The 17,562-nt window shown below is 40.1% G+C and overlaps 1 protein-coding gene across 2 annotated transcripts in view; it reads right to left on the reverse strand.

Moving 5' to 3' along the window:
• SBF2 (SET binding factor 2) overlaps window positions 1–17,562 on the reverse strand; it is a 266,379-nt gene that overhangs the window by 71,058 nt on the left and 177,759 nt on the right. For both annotated transcript variants that reach the window (XM_063289456.1, XM_063289454.1), the window contains exon 17: window positions 6,375–6,443. In XM_063289456.1, the coding sequence (XP_063145526.1) occupies window positions 6,375–6,443 (69 nt within the window). The remainder of the gene's footprint in view (window positions 1–6,374; window positions 6,444–17,562) is intronic.

The raw sequence follows: 17,562 nt of genomic DNA on the forward strand, positions 1-17,562 counted from the left end.
TGTATGTGTACTTTTGTATACAGGTGAAGCTGTGTTACTAGCTGAGAACTCAAATGATTTGCAGTACATGTTACATACTTTAGTGGAATAATGAATATGGACCTGAAAATTAATATGTTAAAGACCAATGTAGTTGTGTTTAATAGGAAAATTAAGCCATTTGTTTATTTAGAAGATTTATATGGCTGCCCATCTTACATGTGAGCTCTGGATGGCTAACAATAGAAAACCAAAACAATATAATAAAACCTTTGTTACTCAAAGAAAAGACACAAAATTAAAATAATCAGCGCAGGCACCATAAAACTCAATCACATATACCATACCTATATTGGTGTGCAAGTTATTGCAAGTTACACATAAATTGTGAAAAAGCAAGTAGATGAGCTTATATAATTTATTAATTTATTTATTAAAGATGGGGAAATGGGTGAAGAAATGTTAAGACATGTAAGAGTTCATAGAAATGTAGTTGATAATATATGGTCTGTTGTGAAGAATGAATATTTATTGAAAACATCAACATATCTTTCATTTTGTTATATGGGCATACCTGGAGAAAGATAGGTTGAATAAGATAAGGAACCTGATTACTTAAGAAGCGTGTGTGGTAAAGCAGGAAGAAATAGGGTCAAGTAAGAATATGGCCTGAATGAATATGGCCTGAATACAAAAATGAGTGACCAATATGAAAGAAGTATATGGTTTGGCCATATAGAACGAATGAATGAGGGTTGAATCACACACACACAAAAGAAGTCAATGAAACAAGAAGAGGAAAATTGAGAAAGCTGTAGTTAGATCATGTGTATGCAAAAGTATACATATGTTCATGTCCCCAACCAATATACTCAACTATCACCATAAGCATTCCATATACAAACACACACACACATATACATAAGAAAAACATAAGACATACATAAGAAAAACATAAGACAACTGTACATAAGAAAAACATAAGACAACTTAGGGGATATCACACATCCTTGTCTCACTGCATACTCAAGGTTGAACTATTTGCTAAGCCTTCAATTTATTGTCAAGCATGCTTTACAAAAGGTAATGTATGAATTAGAATTGGGATATGGTGGAAAAAACAATGGTTTGCAAGGACTGAAAGGTATAGAGAGGTGTAGTAAATTGTGTTGGTGTGAATTACATTTAATTAGACTTCATTCTCCCTTACATCCTGGTTTTATTATTATTTCGTTTGCTACTGACATTCTTTGACTGTACTTTGCTTATCTCAAAACAAAATATTGGGTTATCATAAAACAAAATATTGTGATTTGTTATATGTGTCTGTGTGTATAATTTAACCACATAATCTCTATTACCTTCATATAATCTGAAAGATCTCCTTTTACCCTGTATTTCTCCAGTCCTAGCTCTGCTAGACTACAATGAATGCTAAGTTTATTATTTTGATAGCCTCTTGAGGTAGTTCCATAGTTGCCAAATTTAACTAGTTATGGACAGTGTTAAATAACATTAGGATGTCCATCAACCATAGTATTTGGGTCTAATATGGAAAAACAATCCTTTACTTTAAGTGGTGGTAAAATTGTGTGGACTGGTGTAAACATTAGGATCCTAATTTCTTAATTATGAATCTTATGTGCATCTCACCACCACTCCCCCCAGGTTTTCCCCACTGGTCTTGGCCATAGCTATTGTCCACAGAAGGCAAATGTTAACCAAGATTATAAGTGTTGACAGTCTTTTGTCTATCAAGATTTTAAACTAATTTGAAAAAAATATTTTCAAAATCCTGGTTAATGTAATGTCAGTAGAATCTTTTAAATGATTAAGGCTGGTGAGAAAAGTATTGGCCAATTCATACAAGAAAGGAGGGACTGGTAGAAGAAAGCACACAGTTCTATAGCTTGCTAAAAATCCTTTAACCACAACGGCTTGCAAATTCAGTCCTCCAGTTTTAGCCTCAGGAAGTTGTGGCTTCCAAGTATCCTTAAGGAAACATAACTAAAAATAAGTTATCCATCTGATGAGTACAGATGATTATAGATGACTTCTTAGACATACCCTGGACATAAACAGTATATAGATCTAAAAAACATCAGCTTCATTCAAGAACAGATAGGGCCACTTTGTCTTTGTGTGCTTCACCTCTGTTAAAAAATTCTGTTCAAATGTTTTGTTAAAATCAGCCACAGATTTAGTTTAAGGAAGACAACAGCAGCAAGCCTGCTCTCAGGGTGATGAAATCCTTCTGAATTATGGCATTTAAGTAGCCCATGTGCAAAACTGCAAACTGGTTAGAAATGGTGCATGGTATTTCATTTTCTATTTCTATGAGGACACTATCTGTATGAGAATACATAACCAATCAAATTGCATATTCCAGCAAATATAATGGGACCATAAATGTGTTAAATTAAAATGGGATTTAAAGTGCAATCCAGTGTGAGTTTACATATAAGTTCTAAGTATTTCATGGGATTTACTCTGTAGCGTGTGTAAAACTGTAACCTTGCTCATTATTAGAATCAATGTCTAGTTATTGAACTAACCAATTAGATATAGCAGCAACCATAAAAAAGGTTTTTAAAACTGTTAAAAAATCAGAGTATATTTAATGCCCTCAGTACAATAAGCAGATGAGGAACATGGGAAACTACATTTCCTTTTCCTATGCAGATTTATAATTTGCAAAGCTAAGTATGCACTCACCACCGGAAGATGCTCTAACAAATCTAAATCTCAAACCTTTGTAGTCAGCTTCCTATATTCTAAGGAGAGTACAAAAAGGAATTTCCTTTGACTGGTTGAAAACGTTAGAAGGGATTTAAAACTCTACAGCTATAGAATAGTACTACCAGCCAAGAATTAATACATTTTCAATCTTTTTGGTTGAAAGACAGGAAACATTGTATCTCAAGTACAAGTACTTATTGATACTTTAAACAAATTCCAATTGTATTACTAATGGTAAACAGAAACATTGTTTTCTGCATCAAAGATTAAAGTTGTTTATTTGTACAGGACATTTTTACATGTACAACGAAGAATGCTTCCCCTGGCTTAAATGAATCACACTCCTCTGATTACTTAGACCAGTAACTGAATATACAGTTAATGGGAAGATGTTTGTTGCTAATGTATTGTAAAACTTTTGTGATGATTGCTGCTGAACAACTGTAACATTTTTCCAGGCCACAAGTATGTACCCAGTATACTGACTTGCTCATGAATTTAATGCTGACAGCTATGGGCCCATGAACCTCTACAGTCATATCCTGTCCTGTCAAGTTTTGTCAGAGCCTAGTCATAAATATTAAGTATTGGATTTTTATTGAATGTCAACAAGAACCACAGTATGTTGAAAATATATGTTCTCTTTAGTTATTTCAATTAAATATTCATATTGCCTTACGTTAAAGTTCTATTAGTCTTTGGCTAGAACTTTAGTCTAAAGCAATATGGATATTCAGTTAAAATATTCACATTTAGTGACAGACATCAGGAATGCTTAAACACAGATAGTTAAATAGCTTAGATAACAATTCACCTAAGTAAAATCATTGTGAAAAGAGCATTAGAAATCCCAATATTTGTCCCTAGACACCATTTTTACAGGTTATTGTTCTTATTTTAGAAATAAATTACATGGGAAATTAGAAGCCAGAATACTTTGATACATGTAATTATCCTCTTTTGACTTGTGTTGACTCCTGGCAACTGCCTGGACAGGTCTCTGCAGCTTTCTTGGCAAGATTTCAGAAGTGGTTTGCCATTGGTGGCGTTGCAGATCCAGAGGGTTCTGGATGAAACGGATTATCTAGACCCCTTTCAGTCAGGTTTCAGGCCTGGATATGGGATGGATACAGCTTTGGTTGCACTTACGGATGATCTCTGGTGGGAGCGGGATGGGGGCAGTGCATCTATCCTTGCGCTTCTTGACCTCTCAACAGCTTTCAATACTGTTGACCATGGTATCCTTTTAGGGCGGCTCAGGGAGTTGGGGCTGGGCAGCGTGGTTTTGCGCTGGTTCACCCCCTTTCTCCAGGGCTGTTCCCAATTGGTGTCGACAGGGAGCGAGAGGTCCAACCCTCGGCCCCTTCTTTGTGGGGTGCCGTAGGGTTTGGTTCTTTCTCTGCTCCTTTTTAATATCTACATGAAACCACCGGGTGAGATCATCCATCACCATGGGATGAGGTATCACCAATATGCTGATGATACTCAATTGTATATATCCATCCCAGGTGAGGTAAGTGATGCTGTGACTGCCCTCTCTTGGTGCCTGGGGGCTGTAGGGGTCTGGATGGGGAACAACAGGCTTCAGCTGAACCCTGGAAAGATGAAGTGGCTGTGGGTTAATGGCTCTTCTGTATCTGGGACTTTGTCATCTTTGGTTCTGGATGGGGTTGCACTGCCCCAGACAGACCCATGGCGTAATCTGGGGGTCCTCCTAGACTCATGGCTGCTGCTCAAAGAGGAGGGCCTTTGCGCAACTTCATGTTGTGCACCAGTTACGCCCCTTCCTGGATCAGGAAGCCCTTTGAACGGTCACTCATACCCTTGTTATCTCCCATATAGACTATTGCAATTTGCTCTACAAGGGGCTACCCTTGAAGAATATCTGGAAGCTACAGCTGGTCCAGAATGCAGCTGCGCGGGCTATCTTTGGTGCCCGTAGAAGGGTACATGTAACACCTTTGCTGAACAAGCTGCATTGGGTACCAGTTTGTTTCCCGGTCCAATTCAAGGTGTTGGTTATCACCTTTAAAGCCATACATAGCATGGGGCCAGGTTACCTGAGGGACCACCTCTTCCCTTTTATGTCAACCCGCCCACCCAATCATGCTGAGAGGGCATGTTGTGGACCCCGTCAGTAAGAGAATTCCGTCTGGTGGGGTCCAGGAGGCGGGCCTGCTCTGCAGTAGCCTCCGCCCTCTGGAATATCTTGCCCCCGGAGGTGAGGCTAGCCCCATCGCTCCTGGCCTTCCGGAAGAATTTGAAGACCTGGCTCTGCCACCTGCTTGGGGCAGGGAGGGGAGTCATCATGTTTGGGGATGGCTATAGCCCTAGAGTGCTCATTGCATACAAGCACTGAGTTATTATCTGCTGTTTGGATTTTATTTTTATCTATAATTATTGTTTACTTGTAACTGTTTTTTAGATACTGTATTTTTATGTATTGTAATTTTATTGTATATTTATTGTCTTACTGATTGTTGTTATAAACTGCCCAGAGTCCCTCTGTTGGGAGGAGATGGGCGGTGACAAATTTGATAGATAGATAGATAGATAGATAGATAGATAGATAGATAGATAGATAGATAGAATTACCTTCTTCCTAGGGCTGAGACAAATCCTAGGGATGAATGGCTCAAGGTCATCCAGCTCTCTTTGTGCCCAAGGCAGGACTAAATCTCATGATCTTCTAGTTTCTAGCCTAGTATCTTAACCACTACACCAAGCTGGTCCTGAATCATCCTCTGCCAAGCTCTTTATTTCCAAGAACACAATCCAATATGGATTTCACCATGATCTTTAGGAATAAAATAGATCAATGGATTCAGCCCACGGCTTTATTTGGAAGTGGAACCACTTACTTAGAAGAAAGACAAAGGTAAGTTGGGAGAGTAACCTGGGGGAGGGGGCTAGAGGAGGAGATGGGGAGTATCATCATCAATTTGTCTTTTGATAATTCATTTTTTATGACTGGCTATGTCAATGGCATAGTAATTTTGTAAGGGTACCAATAATATGCTCTACAGATATACCCTAGACCAAAATGATTATAGATTCCTGATGTACCATTTTGTCCTAATTTTATTATTTTGAAACCATGGAATTTACAGCACTTCTTTCATTTCATTTCCAGTGCTGTTTAGATTTATGAGACTTAACCGGCATTTGAAAGAAATAGATTAGAAATGTCAAGACTAATTATGAGTATAAATGGAATATCCTTATACAAGGGAAGGTTCTTCCTTCTCTATAACACTTCATCATAGACAGTAGTGAGACACTGAAAGATAGAGGGAGGGAGCAGTATAATCACAATAATCCTTCCACACAGTTCTCACTCTATGTAGAACACAAGAGAACAAATGGGTAGAATGACTCTAATGGATGTTTAATGCTGCCATGTCAAATTCAATGTGAAATTTAACCTCATCCTTTCAGCTACTTTTTGGCTCTTAATGCCCTTTAGGGTCACACAAAGCTGGAAAGGCAGAAAACAAAACAGTATCAGAAGGAGAATGAGAGATTGGGCTAGAAGAAAAGAAGACAAAAATAAGTTGAATAAGCTCTGGATAAATTCAATGTAATCTTCATCCTTTACATAATCTCAATGCAGTTATGAAAATATATATTCTAATTCCTAGAAAAAAACAACTTACCCTATAAAAAGCAGTCATTAATGGCAGTAATGCTGCAGCAATGTTGTATTCTTCTGAAGATGAACAATCCTTCAAGTTCATAAAAAACAAAAAAAGAATATTAGCAAGTTGTAATTATTAACTGAAATGTTTCCAACTTTAATCAGGAGGCACATCCCTAGAGATTGTAACCCAAAACAAATCACACTCAATCATGATAAAAATAAATGAAGCCCGTGATACTGTTTTAAATACTGTAAATCTTGATACAGAACAAAAGAGAAATAAAAAATGTTTCCCAATTAAAGAGATTTATATACAGACCATTTCTGGAGAAAAACTGCAGGAATGAATTAGCTATATACCCAAGTACAATTGGTATCAGTGTCCAATCCCTTGAAAGCAACTTAGTGTGAATGTATAACCTTTTAATGAATACTTTCCTCAGTTATCCACATTACCTGATCCAGCCTGTGATACCCAGCACATAGTTATACTGAGATATCTGCAGTTTGGCTCTGGGGAGATCTGATATACCTTTTCTATTTGAGACAGAGGTATCTTGCTTAAGCAGAAGAACTATAACCTGTTTATTTTTCATAGGAGGAAGAAAATGGGACTTAGAAATTATGAAGCCTTGTGACATGTGTTCAATAATACCAAGATAAAAATATTGTCTATTCTTCCCCCTGTAAGAAAAATGTAGATATTTAAGCAATGCATTTTGAGTATTAACCCCTCAATTACTCACTCCTCACTCAATTAATTTATATAGCTGCCCATCTCACATATGTGATTCTAAGCTGGCATGTTCAGGCTATAAGAAGTTCTTGAACCAATACTGAGACATCTAAGACACTACCTAAAGCAAATGGAGGAGAGCTAAAATGAGGAAAATGAAATATATTAAAAATAAACTTTTCGGCCTGTTCGAGAAAAAGAGAAATGATAGAATAAAAACGTCTGTTAGAATGCTTAGTGGTAAAATCCTGCAAACATAAATGATAGAGTCTGTGAGGCTATATAGGCCAAGGTCAGAAGCTAACAACCTGAAATCAGACTAAATCCATTGCAAATAACAGTACATGGGGGTCTACTGTTGTTCCTGACCCAAACCAAGAAAACTTCAGCCTGTTATCTAACAGAGGCTGGAGAAAGAGGTACAGGAACTGAACCTTGTTACTCCCATTACTATGGCTTTCATTTTTTACTTGGCAGTTGTTGGGTTCTTTTTAAAAGGCTTTTCTAGTTCTTGGAATAAGCATACTCATTCAAGCTGATCCTTGAATCTCTGCCTCTGAGGCTTCTGGTTTTAGTACTGGCTAGTAGAAGCCTGATGTGGTTGCTATCTGAAATATCCATTCCTCGCCCCCCACCCCACAAAAAAGATGTCTGATTCCATCTGATGGAACAATTCAGTAATATCCTATATAGCAGTTAGGATGAGTGGCTTGATCCTCCCAAACGTGCGTATCTGTGCATGTCTATTCAATATACATACACAACTGGGCAAGCAGCAGGCAAGGAAAAAAAAAACTTCCAGTGCTCCCTTAGCACATTTAAAAAAAAAAAAAAATCAGAGGAAGTGGCAATAATTTTCAGAGGAAACTGAGGATGGGACTCATATTAGTCTTGATATGGAGGCCCCAAGACTGCTTTTTGCAGCATCTGCTTGTGAACAGCCATTTCAAAAACATATCTATGGAGGGTGAAGATTGCACAAGCTGATTTCACAAACCTGCATTCAGTTCTCAGCAAAAATTATTGTGTTTTTACTTGCTATTAAAATAATTATCCATCAAAAATACAATTGCTGTCAACAATGAGGTAAACATACTGTTGAAAAGCAACAAGAAAATAATGATGAAAATGAATGACCTGACTTTTATTCTCAGGGTAATGCACCACAATACTTTTGTTGCTTTGATCTGAGTTTTTGACAAGTTACTGTAAGTTGTATAAAGAAAAAGAGAGATACCTTCTAAGAGAATCAATCAAGGTATTTTGCTACATTAGCAGAAGGACAAAGTTGAATCCTGTTCCAATTATGTACATTGCTTGGACTTGAACTCAAACCTTACTCGAACATGTCAATGGAAGAGCACCCTGTAAGACTCCAGAGGACAGCAGAATAGCTTAGGGAAGGACACAGCTCAGAGGAGGTTGTATGATATACAGGTACACCACTCTGACCTCTGATCTCTTCATGGTGCTCCCTAGCTCCAAACATTCGCTGCTTGAGAAATCAGCCTCATTAAAATGGTTATACAGGTAGTCTGCTTAACTATGGTAACTGGGACTGGCAACTCTGTCACTGAGTGAGGCAGTCATAAGCACAATGTTGCGTGACCGCGCTGACTTATGATAGCAGTTGCCAGTTCCAGTTGCTGTCGGTAGGCGAATCCTGTGTGGTTGCAGCATCCCGTGGTCACATGATTGCCATTTGCCAGCTTCCCCATTGATTTTGCTTGTTAGAAGCTGGTTATGAAGGTCACAAATGGTGATCATGTGACCAAGGGATGCTGTGACCATTGTAATTGTGAGCAGGTTGCCAAGCACCTGAATTGCGATCACATGACCGTAGGGATGCTGTGATGGCCACAACTATGAGGAATGGTTGTAAGTCCCCTCCTTCAGCGCTGTTGTAACTTTGAATGGTCACTGAACGAGTGGTTGCAGAATGACGACTACCTGTATATGTTTAAAGCATTAAAAAGTTAAAGGCCTCACATCTCCAAAAATATTTTTTTCAGATTTTCTGTTCTGTCTGTATTATTCTCCTAGGAATTTGTGTATCACATTTCATGGCAGATTCTGGCCCCTAGAGACTGGGTCAAAATACCTAAATAATCAATATTCCTTTATATTGAATTGTGACTCTAAAGCAAACAACAGCAATATTTTAACCATAGCTTCTATTTATTATGTTAAAGTTACATGAAAAAATAGCATTTTAAACAACTGTCCATCTATGAAATTATTCCTTTAATCAAGAATCGTGGTCCCCAGTGGGTATCCATAGTATGATGATGAGTGACAGTGATGATGATGATGATGATCATCATTTCTTTTAAATAAACAACGAAGAGAAGTTACCATGGTGCTAGGCCAAGTACTAGTCACAAAGCATAATCTGTATTTCCATAGATACCTCTGGGTTGATATAAATTGCAGGGGCATTCTTAGAATTATTCTTAGAAATAAAATCTGGGGACACTGAAGCCAGTGTTTTATGTTATGGCACACAGGTTGCCCCTGTTATCTGCAGCCTTGTACAGTATATCTGCAATTGGTAATCAAAGAGAAGACCATAACATACACACAAAGGTTTTGGGCATCTGTTGTTTTGGCCTTGATCTTGTTACTTCATGCATATGAAAAGTACATCCTTCAAGGGTTGGGGAGATCTTCTGTGTAATATACGTGTGCTTGCTTCTCTTTCTCCTTGCTTAATATCAGCCCCCTGAGGTAAGTCAGGTCAAGGAACAGATACCACTTGGATTCCAGGAGTGATACTTCGTTATTGCAGAGTATATTAACAGAATTTTGAAAGCCTATTCAAAACCTTCACTGCTTCCTTTTCAGGACAAGGTCAAGTGGGTCTGTTCTGCTTTTCTTTCTCAAGCTTTCTTCCTTCTGAGGGCTGAGCAACCATTTCCCATTTCTCTTCCACCTCCTCTTAACCTTCCCTACACTTGGGCACAGCAGATCTTGCTGGGTTAGTCTGATTGCTAGCTTCCCAAGACTTCTTTGCAGCAGCTGGCCTTTTTCTTGGGACTGATTCACTTGGCTAGTGATAGAGGGAATCACCTTGCTCATGCAATGCGGTTCATCCTAGCATCTCTATTCCACATGGCTGTTTCACAGTCTAATCAGAGAGGCCTCTTGATCATGCAGCTGGTTACCAGTGATTCCCAGTCTGCTTGCAGCAATCAGGGCAAGCTGTGAGCAGTCTGCAGGCAGGACTAGCATCCAGTAGTGTGACTGAAAGGCCCCACTGGACACTAGACTATTTGTGGCAAACTCTCAGTTGCTCAGCTAGGTGGTAATGCTGCCCATAGACTATTTGTAGCTTACTTGAACATCAAGAGTGGTGGCAAGCAGCACTAGGGTCCAGAGGTGTGATCAAAAGGTCCTTCCACTGAGAATGTGATAAAGCCACATAGAGAGAAAAGCCAGTATGACCCACATGGTGAGAGTGGGACAACTCCCTTCATCACCAGTTGCCACAAACAGGAGGAAGGCCAGCTGCCACAATGAAGCCACATGGTGGAAGGCCAGCTGCCACAATGAAGCCACATTGGCCCAGCGAGATCTGCTATGATAGTCCAAAAGGAGAAGCAAATAAAGATATTTTGCACAGATGATTGCTACAGGAGGAAGTACTTCTGGGAGGATGAAGAAGACCATCTACTTTTCCAACTCCCCTAGATTCAAGGTCTTGTTATTTTTCAGTGTATGGGTTCTCAGTCTATGGATGTATGCTAGAATGGAACCCACAAAAACAACAAAGGCCTCATGTGTGGTTATACTGTGATTGGACATACCTGTGAAGGCCAATATTTGTGTGAGTGTCCATAACCTGCTGTTAAACATGCCCACTCAAAAAGGTGGGAACCATATACCACCATGTCAAAATATTTAAATCTTCCCAAATTTCCGTAAGGCTAAAGCTTTTAGCAATTGGGTTGAAAATTTGTTATATTTATTTAACTGTTTTGAGCATTTTGGTGTAAATGTGGATATCTCAGACACACAGAGAAATATAAAATAGATATTTACCTACACTGTGATGCCCTGGCCCAAGTTAAAGCCCAATAAACCCCATCAGTCTAATAAAATTAAACTGAGATCTGTTCATATTCTGTACACAGTTGATTTCAGGATGTATTTATTCCTGAAACATTGCCTTGCTCAGCCACCAGAGTTTCAGCTACAGAGTAAAATTAAAATAAACTATAATTTATTAAAAAATAAACATATTGTCAACACAGTCTCATGTCACAGGACTGCTTCTATTCACATTTAGTGACCTAGTTCATATTTCTTTCTGTCTTGAAAACAACATCGATTTCTTTTCTATTAATTTGCCTGGTATGCAGTTACTTTTCCAATCTTTAAAAACCAAAACCCAATGGGATATAAAAATCAGACATATTAAGGAATAGTATGAGAATGAATGATCAATCCAGCAACTTCTGCTTTGTCAACATATCACATACTGGTAGTCCCTGGGTTGTGTACTGGCTCTACTCCAGGAATGCCTGAATAAGGGGATTTTAGTGCACATCAAATCATGTGCTGTGCTCATACACAAACCCAGTGGCTCCTTCCATAAAATCAGGTTTATCTAAGCCAGACCTTAAAAAGCACAGGAATAGGTTAACCTGTTAATTAACCCTTATACAGGTTCATTGTTTCTTCAAAAACCTCAATTATATAACTGGCTAACCCAGTGGATTACTTCATATGTCTTTACTGGATTTGTTAACTTTTAAGCAGTCTGAAATATAAGGTGATGGTGTGTAAAGCTATTCTTTAAATGATTAAACTACTATTTTTTAGCTAAAATTGATTTTTCAAGAACTAGACATTCATGACTTTGAGTGAATTCAGAATGGGCATGGAGCAAATAAATCTCCAGTTTTATTTTATTTTTCATTAATCAGTCTTGGAATCAATAATGTTGACAAAAAGCATTTTTCTACCTTGATTTACTTCACAAGCGTTATGAATTTTAACAATTGAAAACATCTGTCCTGGTCAGCTTTGAACTATTAGCAGCAACAGAAATCAGTGACAGTGCACATTCATTTCCACACTCACTGAATAAAATTTGTACTCTCTAACAGCAGTCATTTCCTATATTTCACAGCAGTATTGTTACTTTGTATTATAATGTGTGAGTGTAAAAAGAATCTCTGTTTTTATTTTTTATTCCCTTCTTAAGCCAATCATAAAGTACAAGAATGAATTTCAGCACATCTGAATTTCTTTAGTGGGAATGCCATGGATTTTTCTGAAAACTGTCATGAGGCCCATAGCAATAAAGTTCAGGCACACTCAGGCTGTAATCTTTTCCCAAGGAAATGGTTGGGATGCCAAGATGCCTTATATTTCACAGCAGGGCTTCATTCACTGCAATTCTGTCCAAATCTTAAACTACACCATCTGCAATACACTACCCTATGCTAGAATCTGTAGAAGTGTCCCACTTTTTTTTATTAAGCGGTGTGATGTTTTATAACATACAACAAATTAGGAAGACAAAATGGATAAATATATGCCAAACATAAAGAGTTCAAAGCACAACACATTTGTAAGAGGTGTGTAGTTGACATCTTAGGTCTGTTGTTCAGGCAAGTGTTTCTGCCTAGATTATCATAAGATTAAAATTAAACTAAGTGCAAACAAAAATGTTAAAATAAGAACAGCTTTAACATTATAACATTCAGTGAATCTTCAGTTTATTGGACCACTTGGGAGGAAGGATGTCCATTACTCATAAATATTCATGAAACTGAAAATTATGCAATTTACACAAATGCTGTAAATTGTGTCACTTGTATCACTGCAAATAATGTCATTGTTATAAAAGATGTTATTTGTGTCATTGGTCTAACGACATCATTCACAAATGACATAAATGTCCATGAATTTCATAAAATAGACATAAATTTAACTGCCTTGTCTGGGCTACTTCGGATGCAACAAATTTGTCATTTATTTTGGAAGGATGTCTAGATGGAAATTTGGTCTGTTGCAGCCAAAGTCTGCTAAATGAGGGTTCATTAAATTGAGGTCTTACTGTAGTCCATTTATTCAGAAAATCGTATTGTTCACTTTTCTATACATATGTAGTTTTATTTACAAGTTCTAGCAAAGAAGCAGTTTTTCAAAACAAATAAAATGTGTAACATGGAATTCCATTATTTCTCCATTGTGTGGACACTGGAATGTAATACCCTGCACTCTTCATCTTTCAGACTATGTGAAGATTTACACAGAAACATGACTAGAAGATTTTGTGTGTGGTGGAGTGTATAGTCAGATTGGCATTCCCTTGCCCTCTCTCCATCAGAAGATACTCCTATGGCGTTCTGAATGCAGACTATAATCTATTTCCAGATATGTTATGTTGAGTTTTTCTATGTTTTGTTTTTCAAGCACCTGTATACTGCTAATAGTATGGTAAACTACAGGTAGTCCTCAGTTAGTGACAGTAATTGGGACTGTAATTTCTGTCGCTAAGTGATGCAGTCATAAAGCACAACATCACGTGGCAGCATCACTTAGTGATGGCAATCCTGGCAGCACCTATTGCTGTCATTAAGTGAGAATCATGGGTCATTAAACGAGCACCTCCTTGCAACTTCCTGCTGGCTTCCAACAAGGAAACTCAATGGGGAAGCTGGCAGGAAGTTGCAAGTCCCAGGCAGCTCACAAGCAGGCTGGCAGATGGGTAAGTGGCTGCTGCAGCCTGGCGCAAGTGCAGCCACGCCAGGGGTGGCTGCTGATGGGAGTGGGAGGGCATGCAAGCTGCACTATGCTCCGCCGTCCATGCCTCCTCCAACTAACCTTCCCATCTTCTTTCTCCTGCTGCTGCACTTCTACTATAAAGTCATTACGGTAGTCTACATCCAGGTAGTCCTTGTTGAATAACCACTGTCGTTCAGCCACTGTTCGAAGTTACAGTGGCAATGAATGAGGGGGACTTACAACAGATCCTCATAGTTGTGACCATTACAGCATCCCCACACTCACATGATCATGATTTGGGCACTTAGCAACTGGCTCGCAATTATGACATTGCAGCATCCTGCGATTGCCAATTATGACCTTCACTGCCAGCTTCCAACAAGCAAAGTCAATGGAGAAGCCGGCAGGAGGTCGCAAATGACAATCATGTGACTCCAGGACACTGTGACTGCACGGGATTCACCTAGCAATGGCAACTAGGACTGCTGCAACTGCTATCATAAGTCAATGGGGTCACTAGATATTGTGCTTTACAACTGCATTGCTTAGCAATGGAGTTGCCAGTCCCAACTGCTGTAATGATTTGCCTAAACCCAAATACTCAGTCTCACAAGCTCGGGCTTAAAGATAACTGATTTATTAAAGGAATAGTATGCAAATACAGAGAAAGCTGAGAATGAGCAAAAGCGCGCCAAATACAAACTTAAAAGCCTTGCTTGTGGGCAGGTCCCGCCCCGTCGCTCGTCAGGACGCTCCCCCTCCCAGGTGCTGAATGCCGTTAGATGCGCCTGGGAACGTAACCTTGAACAGGAGCGCAAACCCAAACATGCATTCCAAGCCCTCAAAACAAGGGAGTGTAACAGAATGGAAAAACCCCGGGTGAAGGGATACGGAACAGAGAATGACATGTGAAACGTTACAATGTTAACCAGACATTAGAATGTGAACATGACATATTGCCCCCCCAAAAGAAATCAGGGAGCCGGTTTGTCAGGATAGGCAGAGTGAAATTGGGCTACGAGACGAGGAGAATGCACGTCTGGAGCAGCAACCCATTCAGGATGAGGGAAATGTTTCCAGCGGACGAGGTATTGTAGAGTAGAGCGCTGGCGTCTGGAATCGAGAATAGATGCCACCTCGAAATGCTGCTGGTTGTCTATCATGAGGGGAGGTGGAGGAGTGGGTTGCGGATGCCAACGGTCCGAGGACAGGCAGGGTTTGAGTAAGCTACAATGGAAAACAGGATGTAAACGTTTAAGGTTGTGAGGTAAATCAAGTTTAAACGTAACAGGGTTGAGCTGAGCAACAATTGGAAAAGGACCGACAAATTTAGGACCAAGTTTTTTGGAGGGTTGTGGGGACTTGATAAATTTAGTTGATAAGTAGACTTTATCCCCGACTGCAAAGGATGGTTCTGGGGAACGCTTTGCATCAGCATGGCGTTTATAGGTAGCTTGGGCATGGTGGAGAGCGAGTAGAATATTAGACCATGAGTCTTTGAGAGAGTCTGCCCAGCCAGCGAGGGTGGCTGGGAGTGGTTGAGGATGAGGAAGTTCAGGAATAGGGACAAATTCACGTCCAAAAACGGTTTTAAAGGGAACTTGACCAGTGGTTTGATGAATGGAATTGTTGTAAGCGACCTCAGCAAATGGGAGTAGATCGACCCAGTTGTCTTGCTGGTAGTTAACAAAAGCTCTGAGGTATTGTTCTAATGTAGAATTAACCGCCTCTGTAGATCCGTCCGTTTCCGGATGCCAAGCAGTAGAAAGTGATTGTTTCGTACCCAAGAGTTTCAAAAATGCCCGCCAAAATTGTGACGTAAATTGTGTGCCTCTGTCACTCACCAAACGGGCGGGGATACCGTGGAGGCGGTACACGTGGATGAGGAAGAGGCGTGCCAGCTGTTGTGCGGTGGGGATAGAAGCGCATGGAATAAAGTGGGCTTGTTTGGAGAAAAAGTCTTTGACAACCCAAATGACAGTTTTTCGTTGACTAGGGGGTAGATCAACGATAAAATCCATGGAGATATCCTGCCAAGGGACAGACGGAGTGGCCACGGGTTGAAGGAGACCCTGGGGCTTGCCCGGTTTGCGCTTTATCGCTGCACATACAGGGCACGCAGTGACATATTCCTTTAAGTCTTTGAGTAAAGTGGGCCACCAGAATTGGCGGCGAACGAGATGCAAAGTTTTCACGTAGCCGAAATGCCCCGCTAGTTTGTCATCGTGGCAGCGCTGGAGTATGGTTTTTCGCATTGCTTCGGGTACATAGAGACGATCGTTGCGCCAGGCAAGATCATCGGTGAAAGTTAACATGTGTCTGTTGGCTTGTAACCAAGTATCTGTTTTAAGGTGGGAGAGCAACTGTTGTTGCAAATCGGAGGGAATTGACAAGGGAGGCGAGCCGCTGGAAGGCTGAGCGGCTGGAGGCGGAGTCGATTGTGTTCGGGTCTGGCTGCGAGTCACCGCTGCCAGACTTAATTGTTTGTCGGTCCAGACGGTGCCTTGGACCGTTGGCCCTGGGCCAGCATCTTGGGGTCTGCGCGAGAGTGCATCAGCCAAAAAGTTTTTCTTGCCTGGTATAAATTTAAGAGTGAAGTCAAAGCGGCTGAAGAACTCAGCCCAGCGCAGCTGTTTGGGACTGAGTTTTCGGCTGGTGCTTAGAGCTTCCAGGTTTTTATGGTCAGTCCAGACCTCAAAAGGGTTGGAAGTACCTTCCAATAGGTGTCGCCATGTCTCTAAAGCCGTTTTTACAGCAAAAGCCTCCTTTTCCCAAACGTGCCATCGTCTCTCTGTTTCAGTGAATTTGCGAGAGAGGTAGGCACAGGGTTTTAAAGCGCCAGATTGGTCAGATTGTAACAAAATTGCGCCTATGGAAAAATCAGAAGCATCGACTTGTACCACGAAGGGTTTAGAGGGGTTTGGATGCTGTAAAATTGGTTCTGTGGTAAAAAGTTGTTTGAGCGTTTCGAACGCTTGCTGACAGGCTGGAGTCCATTTAAGGAGCGCGCCTGGGTTCTTTGAACGTCGCGTATCCCCCTGGCCTTTAGTTTTTAACAGTTCCGTAAGGGGGAGGGCGATTTCCGCAAAATTTTGGGCGAATGCCCGATAGAAATTAGAGAATCCAAGGAAACTTTGTAATTGTCTCCTGGTACGAGGAGGCTCCCATGCCACAATAGCTTCTACTTTTGCAGGGTCCATTTCAATGCCCTGAGCTGAAATTCGGTAACCTAGGTAATCAATTTGCGACTGATGAAACGCACATTTTGACAGTTTTGCGTACAACTCTGCGTTTTTCAATTTAGCCAATACTTGACGCACCAAGTGGATATGTTCTGACATGGTTTCAGTATAAATCAATACATCATCCAAATATACCAGTACCCCTTTAAATAGGTGGTCATGCAAGACCTCATTGATTAACTGCATAAAAACCCCAGGTGCCCCAGATAAACCAAAAGGTAAGACTTTATATTGGAAAGCCCCAAGAGGACAGTTAAATGCTGTTTTCCACTCATCCCCTTTCCTTATGCGAATGCGAAAATAAGCTTCTCTCAAATCCAGTTTTGAGAAGATTTTGCCTCTGGCCAGATGTGATAACATATCTTTGATCAGGGGCAAAGGATATTTATTTAATATTGAGACCGCATTGAGCCCGCGGAAATCGGTACAGAGTCTTAATGACCCATCCTTTTTTGGCCGAAATAGGACAGGAGCTCCTACCGGGGAAT

Source organism: Candoia aspera, chromosome 1, assembly GCF_035149785.1.
Source record: "Candoia aspera isolate rCanAsp1 chromosome 1, rCanAsp1.hap2, whole genome shotgun sequence".
Taxonomy (NCBI): domain Eukaryota; kingdom Metazoa; phylum Chordata; class Lepidosauria; order Squamata; family Boidae; genus Candoia; species Candoia aspera.